Here is a 13,960-nt window from a genome sequence, read left to right on the forward strand (position 1 = left end):
GGAAGAGACTGTATCTGCAGACGAGGATGTTCATAGACCTTATTCATAATCGCTCCCAACTGGGAGCACGCCCAGTGCCTATCGGCAGAAGGGACACGTGAGCGTGGTGTATGCACCCAACCAATAATGTCTAAGAAAGGGCATGAATGATGTATAACCACAAACAGCATGAACGAGCCCTTAAGTAGAGCTTGGAGGGAGGAGCAGACATCGGAAAACACAGCCGACTCAGTTCCACTTATGTCAGTTTCGAAGACGCACGCAAAACTCCTGCCTGTGAGAAATCAGGACAGCAGTTCCCCATTGGCAGGGAGGGGGGCTGGCTGGCACGAGGGGCCTGTGGGGGGTGGGAGCATTCTGCCTCTTGATCTGTGCGCCGGGAGCACGGGTGCCTTCAGAGCGGCCGCCTCTGGCGAGCCATGTACTTTTGTATTCAGGCAAGTGCATGTGCGACCGGCGTCCCGTGCTGGGTGCCATGCCCATATGTTACGTGCCGGTGAACGGTGTGGAGGGAGCGGCAGGCAGGCACAGGCTGTGAGGACCTCTCAGCTCTCATAGATGCCCGATTGTTCTGCCGAGTTTTGAGAACACTACTCCTCTCTTGTGCGGTGGTTTTCTGATGTTTATCTTTTTGCTGTTTCTTTCTCCCTGCAATGTCTGATGCTCCCTGAGGATGAGGCAGACTCTTCCCTGTCCCCCCGCCCACGGCGCAGCATCTGCAGGTGCCCAGGGAGGGGACCTTTTCTGTATGTCCCACTAACGAGCGGCCTCATTTACCTACCTAGGTGCTGACTTGCTTAAGATGTCTCGAGACGATTTGGTCCAGATCTGTGGCCCTGCCGATGGGATCCGGCTCTTTAATGCCATCAAAGGCCGGTGGGTGTCAGTGTCCAGCTGGATACAGGGGGTGGCAGGAGGCCCCATCCCGGCGGGCTGGCTGGTAGGGACAGGGCTCCTCAGGGGGCAGGTGCAGAAGGAGGCCCTTTGAGGGGGAATCAGGGTCATGGGGGGTGGGGCGGGGCTGGGCCGGCCGCTGCTCATCTTGCCCGGAGGCCCCTCCCCTTTCTCTCTCTCTCTCGCTCTCTCTCTTTTGGCACGAGCCTTGGCTCTGGATGTCAGCCCCTCAGCCTCTCCCTGGGTGCCCAGCGGCTTGCATGGCCCTGGGTTTCCAGCTGCCTCCTCCCAGAGGGAGGCCTGGATTGGCTACTCAGCCTCATGCCGCAGCGCCCGGTTCTCTGGGCAGACTGGAGGGCGGGGCTGGGTCTGAGGGAGCCACCTACTGTGGCGGAAGTGTTCTGGGCCTCGCCGCTCAGTACGGCAGCCCCGGCCTCGTGTGGCCGTGGAGTGCCTGGTTTCAGGCTAATGCGACTGAGCGTGTGACTTTTAAATTTCATTTAACTTTCACACGTGAACAGCCCAGTTTTAGAGGGAGGGAGAGAGCCGGGGTGTGAATCTCAGATCTGATCTGCCTCTTACGGGTTTTACAACGGGGTTAAAGCCTTCATCCCTGTGAGCCTCAGTTTCCTCTTCTGTAAAATGAGGTTCCAGCTCGCTGGGTGTGTGAGGATGGAAGGCAGTGGGCATGTTGAGTTCTGGAAAGCCGGATAAGGTGTTTGCGCTTGTTACCACCCTGAAAAAACGCCTTGTGTCTTGAGCCTCGTGTTCTGGGCAGAGTGCCCTCATGGCCTGTTGTGGGACCTCCTGCCTGCAGGCGAGCCCACGTGCAGCCGTAGAGGCCCAGCACAAGTATGGGCCCCTGCATGCTGGAACGTTCCGGAACAACAGAGCCTGGTCCTCCTCCCCCTTCCCCCCTCCCCCCTCCCGCTATTCATTTCCTCTGCTCCTGCCAGGAATGTGAGGCCGAAGATGACCATTTACGTCTGTCAGGAGCTGGAGCAGAACCGAGCGCCCCTGCAGCAGAAGCGGGATGGCGGTGGGGACAGCAGTCTGTGTGGTGAGTTGTGGGCACCCCTCCCCAACCCAGGGCCGATTATAGGGGTTGGCAGAGTAACAGGAAGATGTAGCAGCAGCCTGAGTCCTCTTGCAGAGAACGTTGCCACTGAACCCATCTCACTCCGGCTTCGTGCAGGAGGAGTTTTTGTTCAACTTCCTCCTGGGATCGAAATGTTTTAAGGTGGAGGTCATCCCGCAGAACGTGTGGTCCAGCTTACTTCCTTCCTACCTGGGGAACAGGCCCAGGGAGGGGGTGTGTTCCCCCAGAGCCACTTAGCCACTTGTGGTATTGGGAGTGGGGCCTTCTGGCTCCCAGGCTGGTGACAGGTGACACTCAGTGGCCATATTCCCGCAGTGTGGCCTCCTGTGGTTTCCCCCAGCTGGATAAGTCTTTCCCTGTGTGGTTTGGTGGCCGCACGAGGGCTGAGGAGCACCTCAGGGGCACGTGGCTCTTTCCGGTCAGCAGTCTAGTCTGGAGGCAGTTTGGTGAGAGGACACGGCTGAGGTCAGGCCCAGTGCCGGCCGTGTGGCCCGTTGGCAGTGTGGCCTCGGGCAGGGTACCAGGGCCTGTGCCGCAGCTTCCACATGTGTGAAATAGAGACAGCAACCCAACCCCCAGGGCGTGCGGTTTCAGCGAGACGATGCAGGGAAGGGGAAGCGCTTTGCTTCTGGGCGCTTGCCAGTGTCAGTAGAGTCTGTGCTCTGTGTGTGTCTGCAGGGAGTGAGGGAGCACCCCGTGTGCCTCTGCGGGTCCCTCCAGATCGCTCTGGCCCTGTCCAAAGGGCTCCGTGTGCTCACTTATTTGCTTCTAGTAGGAACTGTTGGGAACGTTGTCTCACTGTGGGGGACCCTGAGGCACAGAGTGGATAACTGCCCCAAAACGACAGCGTCGTACAAGGCAGAGCCAGAACCCAAACAGTTGGACCCCAGGAACTGGCTTCTGAGCCCTGCCTGGGTCTGGCGCCTGTACGCTTCTGGAGGATGTCTGGGTCCTCCCCCTGCTTTGCAACTGTCAGCCTGTGAAGAACGGATTTCAGCTCCTGGAGCTGACCCTGCATGTGCCCTGAGGCTCTGGGACGTGTAGAGATCGTTCGTGGCCTTGCTTCTCGTGTGGCCGAGTTGGGATTTGAACCTGGGATTGCCTACTCTAGAGCCTCGTGCTTCCCCAGGCTGCCCCCACCAGACCCCGGATGAGAGGTGTTTTGGGAGGTGTTCAGGGGAGTGTCCCACTGACCCTGTCAGCTGCTCCAAGCACTCCTGGTGGGCACCACACTCAGCTGGGGGCAGGCAAGGCCGGTGACAAAAGGTTACAGCACAGGGTGCTGGCCTGCGAGCCGTCTGGGTGTTTGTGGCCAGCCTGATTTGTTGGCAGAGTGAACTCAGAAAAAGTGGAGCAGGGTAACCTAAACACAGGTAGGTTAGAAGTGTTATAAAAAGGACTCCGACGAGAGAGGCTGGCATTTGGAGCTGGTGTCTGCACGGGAAGGGGCAGCACACAGCGGCCACCTCCTCTGCGGAGTTGGACGGCAGGTCAGCCTGTCTGACATCCTGGGACGGCGAATCTGTTGCCTGGCTGGCACCCCTTGAGGGGGAGCCGATGTGTGTGCGTTTGCACGTGCACGCACACACGCTTTTGAAAGAATGGGGTCTCTGTTCCTCGGTTGAGGTAGGAGTTTGGGAATCTCTAATTCAATCTGGTTGTGCACCCCTCCCCCCACCCCTGAGCGTGTAGTCCACCGCCGGGAGCCCAGAGTTGCCTCCCGCCTGGCGGGTTTGGGTTTCGAATAAGGAAGCGTTTCTAGCCTCGGGGTCACTGCTGTCTTCCAGCGGGCTGGTGACACTCCCAGCGCCCCCCTTCCCTTTGTGGTCCCAGTGCTGGAGCCGAGTAGTATTTGTGCTGCGGGGAAGGGCAAGGACGAGACTCGCCTGCTGTCAAGTGGCAGTTATCCTTAAATCCCGCTCTTTGCTCCCCCAAAGCCATCCAGTGGCCCCTCTGTGCAACGGAAAGGAAGGAAAGGGGACACAGGATTTCTCCTCTCTCCTGCGAGGGTGCACGTCTGGCCGCACGTCAGAATCGCTGGAAGCTTGTTAAAATACAGAGTTGTGCCAGCTGATCTCGCTCTAGCTCCCAACCCTAAAAGGGTGTCACTGGGTGTGGGGCGGACTCAGGAATTCTGCATTCTATGGAAGATCCCCCCCAGGAGAGACGGGTATGGGAATGAGGACCCATAGCCTCGCTGCGGTTCCCCTGTCACTGGGCCGTGCAGGGGCTTTGTGCCTGTTCCAGCCAGGTCCTGGCGAATCAGTCTGGGCATGGGCATCCTTACAACCCAGTGACTGATGGGGGGTGGGCACAGGGGTGGGCTCCTTAGAAAGCAGGCGTGTGTTCTACAGAAGGCCCTGTCCCTCACCCTGCAGTGTACCACGCCATCTTCCTGGAGGAGCTGACCACCTTGGAGCTGGTTGAGAAGATTGCCAACCTGTATAGCATCTCCCCCCAGCACATCCACCGAGTCTATCGGCAGGGCCCCACCGGCATCCACGTGGTGGTCAGCAACGAGGTGAGCGCTGCCCAGCCCCGACTTACGGCCCGGGTCTTGGGGCTTGGGGATGACTTCCATCCAGAGATGGCCGCTAAGTCTCCTCCGCGTGCCACATGCCCTTGACTGCACCCGGAGCGCAGGGGGAGAGAGTTCTGTGGCTCTAAATAGTTCTCTAGTGTCCACTCCAGGCCCCATCCTCAGCCAGGCGCTATGCAGGAGCCACGGCACAGACTGCACCCCTGCCCTCAGGGTGCTCACGGTTGGGGCTGGAAGAAGTTGGGAGGAGGGTGGGCGGTGGGTCCCAGGGGGCTGGGTGATGGAGAGGATGCAGGTCGTGTGAGAGAACGGAGCCCTCCTGTGCTGAATGGTGGAGGCGCCGCAGCCTTCCTGGGTCTGTCCTTGGCCGCACAGACCTGTACACGGCCCAAGCGGCCGCTGGCAGAGGGCACACGGTGATCTGATCACACTCACGGGTAAGGAGGGGGTTATTCATTAAACTGGTTTGCCGGGATGTTTAGGCATTCCTGCACACGGCAGAACAGAGCTTTCAGGCCTGTTCTATCCCGGTCCCTCCTCTTGATAATAACAGTAAGGAGTGTGGGTATTTATCCGCTGCTTACTGTTCTAAGTGCCCGTGTAGTGATTCGTGTAATCCCAACAGCTTCCTGTGAAGTGGGTAAAATGATCCCATTTCATAAATGGGAAACTGGAGGCACAGAGAGGCTGAGTAATTGCCCCAGGTCTCACAGCTGGTAAGGGGATGGGAACCCTGGTGTCTGGCTGTAGAGCCCAGCTCGTAGACAGCAGGCTGTGCCACCTCCCCTGAAATGAGGCCTTTATAAACACAGTTGGGCTAATGGGGGCAGGGGCAGCCCCCTGAGCCCCCTGTGAGAACTCTGAAAGCATCTGGAGAGGACTGTAGGTGACATGGCACCCGAATGGTGGCTGGGAGTGCAGAGCAGATATGGGCTTTGGGATTAGATGCGTGTCCCCACCTGGACCTTGCTGCCAGGAGCGGAGTGACCTGGGGCAAATTTACGTAACCTCTGTGAGCCTCAGTTTACACATCTGTAAAATGGGGATAAGTATACCCGCCAAGGAGGTTGGAGTAAGGATAAAATGAGAAGATAGCATCAGGCACCAGGAGACCCCAGATAGGGGTGGTGAGAGCCCCCCATTTCATGGCAGTTTGGTCCTGGAGGTTGGCAAGGGGGCAGCGATTGCCTTCCTTTTGAACTCAAAAGCAATTCACAATTAGTATAAGTCAGGAAGTGTAAATCGGGGCACCTGGGTGGCTCAGTCGGTTAAGCGTCTGACTTTGGCTTAGGTCATGATCTCACGGTTTGTAGGTTCGAGCCCGGCATCAGGCTCTATGCTGATGGCTCAGAGCCTGGAGCCTGCTTCGGATTCTGTGTCTCCCTCACTCTCTGTCCCTCCCCCACTCTCCCCCCACCTCAAATATAAACAAACATTAAAAAAAATGTAAAAAGTGTAAACCAGCTGAAGATATTTGTGAAGGGTCCTTATCTTCCCCACTCTTTTCCTAGAAGAGTTTATGTTAGCTTTGAAGGGATTCTGCCAGACGACGTTTTGTGCGAGCGTCCGTCATGTGCCCGAGCGTTGTGTAGGTTGTGTAGGTGTGGGTTTTAAAAACACATGACAAAGATGGACGCCTGGCTGGCTCAGTGGAGCACGCAGCTCTTGATCTCGGGGTTGTGAGTTCAAGTCCCATGTTGGGTGTGGAGATTTCTTAAAAATAATAAAATCTTTAACACACACACACATGCACATCCCAAAGGTCCAGCTGTACATTTTCTGCAACTTGCTGTCTTTGTCACCGGTTCAGAACTCCTTCCATGTCATTACGTTCAAATCCAGTGCAGCTATTTTTGCACCCCCATTTCACAGATAAGATGAAGCCCAGAGTTCCCGACTTGAGCACTAACTTTAGAGTAGCCAGGAAGGTTGAGACACCCTGAGCGATGGACTGCTGTAGTGGCACGGAAAATGTGTCACTTTGCATTTCACAATGAATTTCTTTGGTGAAGACAAAAGCCAAGAATGTGCGGAACCCTTGCAATTTCACGGGTCCCTGCAGGAAGTTCCTTCCCCAGCTTGCCCTGTGCCCTCCAGAGTGAGCAGTTAAGCAAGTGAAGCAGAGAACAGAACTCAAAAGCTACCTCAGCTAAGTAGGCGATTCTTATTCCCCTGAAGTCTCCTTGCCTCTTAACCCTGAATCAATTGGAAACCTTTGGTTCTTAATTGCCAGAGTGCTGGAGGCAGCCTGGCCAGCCGCGGAGCCAGCCCCTGAGGTGCAAGGGCACTTAATTAAACAAGGGAGTTACTGATTAAGCCCAAGTGGGCTCTGCTTAGGGCTTTGCATGCCCAAGTGGCTGGGCCGCCAAGAGTCCTAGAGGGCACAGGCCAGTAGTATAGAATAAATGTACTTCATGCATCATTAGGCCCTGCAGGGAGGGGCAGGCGTCAACAGGTGGATGGATTTGCAGGATTTGGGGGGCAATAAAATGTAGCTTGAATTTTTTAATTTGGAAAGGGGTTTTGCCATCGTGTTGGCTAGTCTATGTGTGTGGGGGGTATGTTTAAGTATATTTTTAATATTCTTTCCGTTGATATTGTGAAATATGGCAGATGTATGCTTAAGTGCCCGATACCTGCACTCAGGTTAGTGCCATATTGTGTTAGCCCCTTTGTGGGCTCCTTTCCTGTTCCACTCCCTCCACCTGCTGGTCTGAATTTTGTGTTAATCGCTCCTTTGTTCCTCCTCAACATATTTAATTTTGCCTATTTTAAAACTAGATATAGGTGGAATAATAGCATATTTTTCTGTGACTTTCTTTCATTTCCCTGTATATTTAAAAAAATTTTTTTTTGAATTTTTATTTATTTTTGAGAAAGAGAGAGACAGAGTGCAAGCAGGGGAGGGGCAGAGAGAGAGGGAGGCACAGAATCCGAAGCAGGCTCCAGGCTCTGAGCTGTCAGCACAGAGCCCGACGCGGGGCTTGAACTCACGAACCGCGAGATCATGACCGGAGCCAGAGTCGGACGCTTAACCGACTGAGCCACCCAGGCGCCCCGATTCCCTGTATCTTTTTGAGATTTCACACAGGTCAGATGCTGCTGGAGGCCAGTGGTGCACTGAATGGCGTAGCATGATTAGGCCACAGTTTGTTCGTGCTTCCGCTGACTGACACAGGCACGGTCTCCAGTTAGCAGTTTCTTTTAAGTTTTTGTTTAAACAATCTCCACACCCAACGTGGGGCACGAACTCATGACCCTGAGATCAAGAGTCCCATGCTCCTCCCACGGAGCCAGCCAGGCGCCCCCTCTAGTTAACAGACAGCGCTGCTCTAAACATTCTCAGGTGCGCTTTGTGTGTCCACGTGCCGGAGTTTATCTAGAACCCCAGCCTGTAGGAGGAATGTCCTAGATCCTGCGGGCAAGTTTCATACAGCGGTCATATGGCTGAACACTCCACCAGCAGCGGGTGCCAGTTTGCATTGTTCTACACCCTGGTTCTGTTCTTCTGTTATGGAAACGGCCCCATTTTACAGATAGGGCATGGAGACCAGCAGGAAAAAGGTTGACTTGCCCAAGGTCACTTGGTAGTTAATCAGAATGAGAACTGGAGAGACTTGGCTGAGTAATGCTTCCATTCCTGCCACTTTGTACACATAGGGGGTGGCGCTGTGTTTCTATTGGTCCTCCTGGGAGTCTGATATACGGAGGCTACCAATCACCGAGGTATTTTTTTTTTTTAAGCACTGTAATTTTTTTGTCGTTGTTGCTATTGTACACACACACGCTTCTGTAATGTGGCCACTGTAGGGATTGGAGGACCAAGTAACTAGGAGAACGCAAAACGAAAGCAAACAAACATGTAGTTCTGTATTAAATGTGCACATTTTGCTTCCCTGCCAGGCTCCTTCCTGTCCTTTCTGTTCAGTTTTTGTTACTTAAAATGGTAATCATTTTGTACATTTATCTTGTTTCGTGTTTCCTTAGTGTTAGTGGAACCGTTCTCCTGCATTTGTGCAAACACGGTGACCGTCATTTCCGCCAGCTGTGGTGGCTTAGCTCCGTGTCACTGAGGCTTTTCATATTGGGAAGTCCTTGTTGAAGGGACATGGTCTGTCTTTTGCCTTTCAGATGGTGCAGAATTTCCAGGATGAGTCTTGTTTTATCCTCAGTACCTTGAAAGGTAAAGCCCCCTCACCCCTTCTCCTGGCTGCGCCCCCTGCCTCCTCTCTGGGTAATAGGGTGAGTGGGGCCTGCCTGCGCGGTGGGTCCCTGGAGACAGCGTTATCTGGGGACATCATCTGGGGAAAAGGAACGCAGACTTCCTGTGAAGCCTTGCCCTGGAAATGCGAGAACTATTGAGATTGGCCCCCATAGTCTGTTCTGAAGGGGAAATCCTTGCCAGGAGATGTGTTCTCCATGTACTCCCTCACTCAGCCTGTAGGCCTGGTGGATCAGGGATCTGGGGCTGGGGTGGGATATGAAGGTTCCACTTGGGGAAGGTGTCCGAGAAGGAACTCGTGTGCCAGGAGACAGAAAGACTAGCTGTGACCCTCCTTAAGCCCGGGGCAGGTGAATGTATGGAATATATCAGAATGAATGCCCTATGACTGGGTCACAGACTCTGGACTCTGACAAGGCCATTCCTTTCCCCCCTGTTCTCTGGAGCTAGCCAGCAGCTGCCTTCAGAGAGCTGGGGGCCATAACACCCCGAGAACCACAGTTTGTTCAAAGCCTTCTTGGACATAGAGCCTTCAGTCCTTGGGCCCAGGGCTGTAGTAGAAAGACTCATTGCCAAGAAGCATGTGTTAAAATGCCTGGTTTTGTTAGCACCCTTTGCCCTATGCATCTGTTTGGAGCCAATATCCGTGGCGGGACTCCTGCCAGTACACCCGTACCGTGCTCTCCCTCCTTCCCCAAGGTCATGGTGTCTTGCCCTTCTTCCTGTGAAATGTCCAGCGTTTCTCTTTGCAGCTGAGAGCAATGATGGCTACCACGTCATCCTGAAATGTGGCCTCTGAGCGAAAGTCCAGCGTGTGAAGTACGGCCCCCACCCCACAGCCCCATGGATTCCCTCGGATGTAGAAACCGCACCACTCTGTGCCGCGGCCTCCCCTGGCGGGCTGTGGCTGGGAGGGACTTGGCCCAGTCCAGGAAGACCACGGCCCACGAACCAGCAGAACCCTGCGGATGCAGTCTCTGGTGTACGGAAAGCCAGCGGCTCCTCTCTCCCTTCCTCTTGGCCTCCAGCTTTTGAATGTTCCTCGTTCTTTTCCCAGCCCTGCTATCTTAAAGAGGCAAATGGCAGGGCCATCTTCTCTGAAACCCCTTGCTCCCTAGTTGGAGGCCAGTTCACTGAGTGTCTCGGTGCCTTCTGACCATTCCCCTGCCTCCCGGGAAGGCTGTGCCTCCCCCCGACCTTCACCGTTTCTGGGAACCGGCTCCATGACCAGGACTGCTGACTGGATGTAGGTGGCTTGCCAGTGTTCTGTCTTCGTGTTGGTTCCCCTTCTCAGCGACCCTGGTGGGCATCTGTCTTTCTGCTTCTTGGATGGATCGGTGGGAAGGGGACTTATTCTGTGCCTTCTGCTGCTTTCACCTTGACTCCGTTTCTAAGGACCTGCTTTTGCAGTGCCCAGCGATGGGCTCCTGTCTCTGCATCGGTGATGTAGACACCACGATGCTTGTGTAGGACTGGCCACATAGACCTAGGTCTGTGCCCTTGGAAGGAAGAAGGAGAGGATAGAACAACTATTTTTCAGGTACGTTCTCACGAGTATGAAAGGGATGAGAACAGAATGATATTTTGCTTGAGCCCCTTTTATGTAATTTTATGCCCTAAGCAATCATGGGTAAGGAAGATTAGGAAATGAGTATTCGGCTATGTGATCAGATGACCTTGATGGTCATGATAGCAGGCCCTGTTGGATGGACTTAACCAGGTCCCATTTAAAGAAGACCTTGGCTGACGACTGCCAAACTTACCAAGTTTCCTAGGGTTCATCTTTTCTGTGCAGCCCCAATTTAAATGTTTATCTTTTTTCATGCATGGAGGGAGTGTTTAGGGCATTTTGTCTGCATTGGAGTGGTTGGATCACGTTTCTTCGTGGCTTAATTCTGGGGAACTCTGATTATCAGTAACCAGTAAACTCAGCAATTAGGCTTTGTCTTGCGTCTGTTTCCCGGCACGCAGTGATCTATACTCTTCGCTAACTTAGGTTTAACTTTCAGAGCATTGAGAAGCCCTATGATCAATGGAGCAGGATTTTACAACTTCTAAAGCAGAGCTTTAGGGGATTATAGCGCTGGGGTCAAAGATGATCCGAACTGGGTAGACCTTGCTTTCCAGTTGGGGAAAATGGAACCTAGAGGGGCAGAGCCATCTGCCTGATATCACACAGTGATAGGGCGATGATAGAAACTCATTATATAAATCAAGACACTTCTCAGGGTGAAAGGGGCTCTGCTCTCTAAGTAAGAGTTATGTTGGGACCACAGGTGGTATGGTGTTCCTACAGAGTAAAACAGGCTCCTGATTCCTTTCCTGTTTTGGGGGAGGGGGTGGGAGCAGGTAACAGCTTTATTGAGATATAATTCACATACAATACAGTGTACCCATTCAGAGCATACCTCTCTATGGTTCTTAGTAAATTCACAGAATCAGCACATTCAATTTTAGGACATTTTTCTCACCCCCAAAAGAAACCCTGTTTCTTTTAGTGATCACCCTCCCACTTTCCCCCAGCTCCCCTTGTCCTAGGCAACCACAAGTCTCCTTTCCATGTAGATTTACTTATTCTGGACATTTCATGGATATGGAATTACAGTGAGTGGCCTTTTGTTACTGGCTTTTTTTTTTTTTTTTCTCTCTCGCGTAATGTTTTCTAGGGCATCTGTGTTGAACATGTATTCATACTTCAGTCCTTTTTATAGTTGAGTAGTATTTCATTCTCTGGATAGATGTGTCACAGTTTGTTTATCCACTCATTAGCCGATTGATACGCGAGTTTCTACTTTTCGGCTGTTTCGAATGATGCTGCTATGAACATATTTGTACAGGTTTTTGCATACATAATGTTTTCATTTCGTTTGGGTATATACCTAGGATGTATACCCTACATACATCTTTCGCCAGGGCGTATACCCTGGCATTGCTGGGTCCTACGGAACTCTATGTTTAACTTTTTGAGAAACTTCCAGATTGTTTTCCAAAGCAGTGGCACCATTTTAGCCTCCCACCAGCAGTGTAGGAGGGCTCGTTTTTCAACATCCTCACCAACACTTGCTGCTTTTTGATTAGAACATTCTCTAATGGGTGTCCAGTGATATCTCACCGTGGTTTTGATTTGCATTTCCCCAGTGACTACTGATGTTGACCATCTTTTCATGTGCTTATTGGCCATTTCTATGTCTTCTTTGGAGAAATACCTGTTTAGATCCTTTGCCCATTTCTATTTGGATCATTGGTCTTTTTTTATTGCTGAGTTGCATCAGTTCTTTGTATATTCTAGATACAGGTCCTTTGTCAGCTCTGTGATCTGTAAAACTTTTCTCCCATTCTGTGGATTGTCTTCACCTTCTTATGATGTCCTTCACAGCACAAAAGTTTTTAATTTCAATGATGTCCAAGATCCCCTACTTTTCTTGCTTGTGCTTTTTGTGCCCCATCTGAAAAACCATGGTGTAATCCAAGTTCAAGAAAATTTGTGCCTATGTTTCTTTTTAAGAATTTTCATAGTTTGAGCTCAGTAGTGGCCTTTGATTCATTGAAGTTAACTTCTGTACATGGTGTGAGTAGAGGTCCAGCATCACTCTTTTGCCTGTGGGTACCCAGTTGTTCCAGCACGAGTGGTTGACCTCCTCTCCCGTCCCCAGCCCATGTCTGGCTCCACCATTTTTATAACAGGCTTTCTGTTCTCTGAGTGTCTCACCCTTACTCCCCCTTAACCTCAACAGGACGGGGTCATATTGTGCTCTGATACTTGGTGGCCTTTCATGGTGCATGTTCTAACTCCACACATTAGTCCTAGGGGAAAGTCAGGACCAGTCATTTCCTTTTTTGAGGACAGTGAGCCACAAGGAAGTGGAATAATTTGCCCAAGGTCACAAGAGTCAGGACTAGACCTTTGGTCTTCTGACTTCCAGCCTTTCAAGGGGTCTGTCAGTCACTAGACCTAAGTGATGCCACTCCCTAGGCCAAGCGATGACAGCCTCGATTTTAATTATTTAATTGTGGCAGACTCCTTTTTATTTAGTTCCAAATGGGGGTCTGATAAAGATCTGTTACCTTAAGTTTGCTGTTAGTGGAATCTTCCATTTTCTGGAACCCCCCACTGCTGTCTGTGTTTATTTGTTTTTAACCTTCTCCTTTTTTTAAAGATTTTATTTTTAAGTAATCTCTACACCCAACGTGGGGCTCGAACTCATGACCCCGAGACCAAGGCCCCACCACCTGAGCCATCCAGACGCCCCTTTCACCTTCTCCCTGTGGTTCTAGTGGAGTCTTGTAGCTTGCAAAGAAGTAGGAAATAAATACGCTTCTTAATTTGGCACTAAAATGTTTCAGCTGCTTGGTTTCGACAGCTTGTCCTCCTTCCTCAGAACTCAGATGAGCTAACTGTCCATTTTATTTTTTTCATTTCAAAGCAGAGAAGCCATAGCTTCCCACTCCTGTCCACTCTCTTTCCCAAGGGCTCTGAGGCCAGGACCTGGGCCTGGGGGGTGGGGCAGCCCCTCCCGGAACTGTACCCACTGGCCCCCCCCCCACCCATGATTCTAGGCTGTGGCTTCTCCACGGCAGCAACAGTTTTTAAAGGTGCCCCCCCCCCCCAAAGACAGAAAGGATCTCCTCAAGTGCTCAGTCCACCATCTTGAACCAGAAGCTTCGAGTTGAGGTCCTTATTCTCAGGCCATCACAGTTCTTTTTCCATTTGCAGGGTTGTGATAAACCTTTTCCTGTTTACCAGGTTGCACCTTTCCCTTGACGACACAGAGGGAGAACAATAGGATTCTCAGGGGAAAAGGGATGGATGGAAAGAGCAGGATAGGGGAGGGAGCTTGAAGCCTGGGGCTCCGGGTCCTAAGCAAAGGCCAGACAGCGTCCCTACAGACCTCCTGCCCGGGCAGCTTGTGGCCCCTTGGGAAGAGCTGTGAACCTAGAGGGGGGTTCACTGGGAGTACACTGGGGCTGGCCGAGCAGTGTGTCACAAGTTTCCAAGTCCAGTGTGGCTCCGGGGCCTGGCCTGAGTGACCTAAGCTCTGAAAATCATTAACGAGTTGATGAGGAAAATGGAAAACCTGTGCTGTTGTTGGTGGAGCAGAGGGGGTGAGCCCGGAGGCTCTAGGAAGGTGGAAGAGCAGAGCATGAGGGGTGACAGTGCCCGAGGTGCAGGAGGAAGTGGAAGGCGCAGGGGGGCGGGAGCCAGGGC

General features: G+C 52.4%; 1 protein-coding gene across 2 annotated transcripts in view; it reads left to right on the forward strand.

Annotated features, from left to right (window-relative positions):
- The window catches only part of TFCP2L1 (transcription factor CP2 like 1), a 58,665-nt gene extending 45,576 nt beyond the window's left edge, over nt 1-13,089 (forward strand). For both annotated transcript variants that reach the window (XM_023259241.2, XM_023259243.2), the window contains 5 exons: nt 786-876; nt 1,851-1,954; nt 4,372-4,514; nt 8,664-8,715; nt 9,507-13,089. In XM_023259241.2, coding sequence (XP_023115009.1) covers nt 786-876; nt 1,851-1,954; nt 4,372-4,514; nt 8,664-8,715; nt 9,507-9,553 — 437 coding nt within the window. In that variant the 3' untranslated portion in view covers nt 9,554-13,089. The remainder of the gene's footprint in view (nt 1-785; nt 877-1,850; nt 1,955-4,371; nt 4,515-8,663; nt 8,716-9,506) is intronic.
- The last annotated feature ends 871 nt before the right edge of the window (nt 13,090-13,960 follow it).

Source organism: Felis catus, chromosome C1, assembly GCF_018350175.1.
Source record: "Felis catus isolate Fca126 chromosome C1, F.catus_Fca126_mat1.0, whole genome shotgun sequence".
Classification (NCBI taxonomy): Eukaryota; Metazoa; Chordata; class Mammalia; order Carnivora; family Felidae; genus Felis; species Felis catus.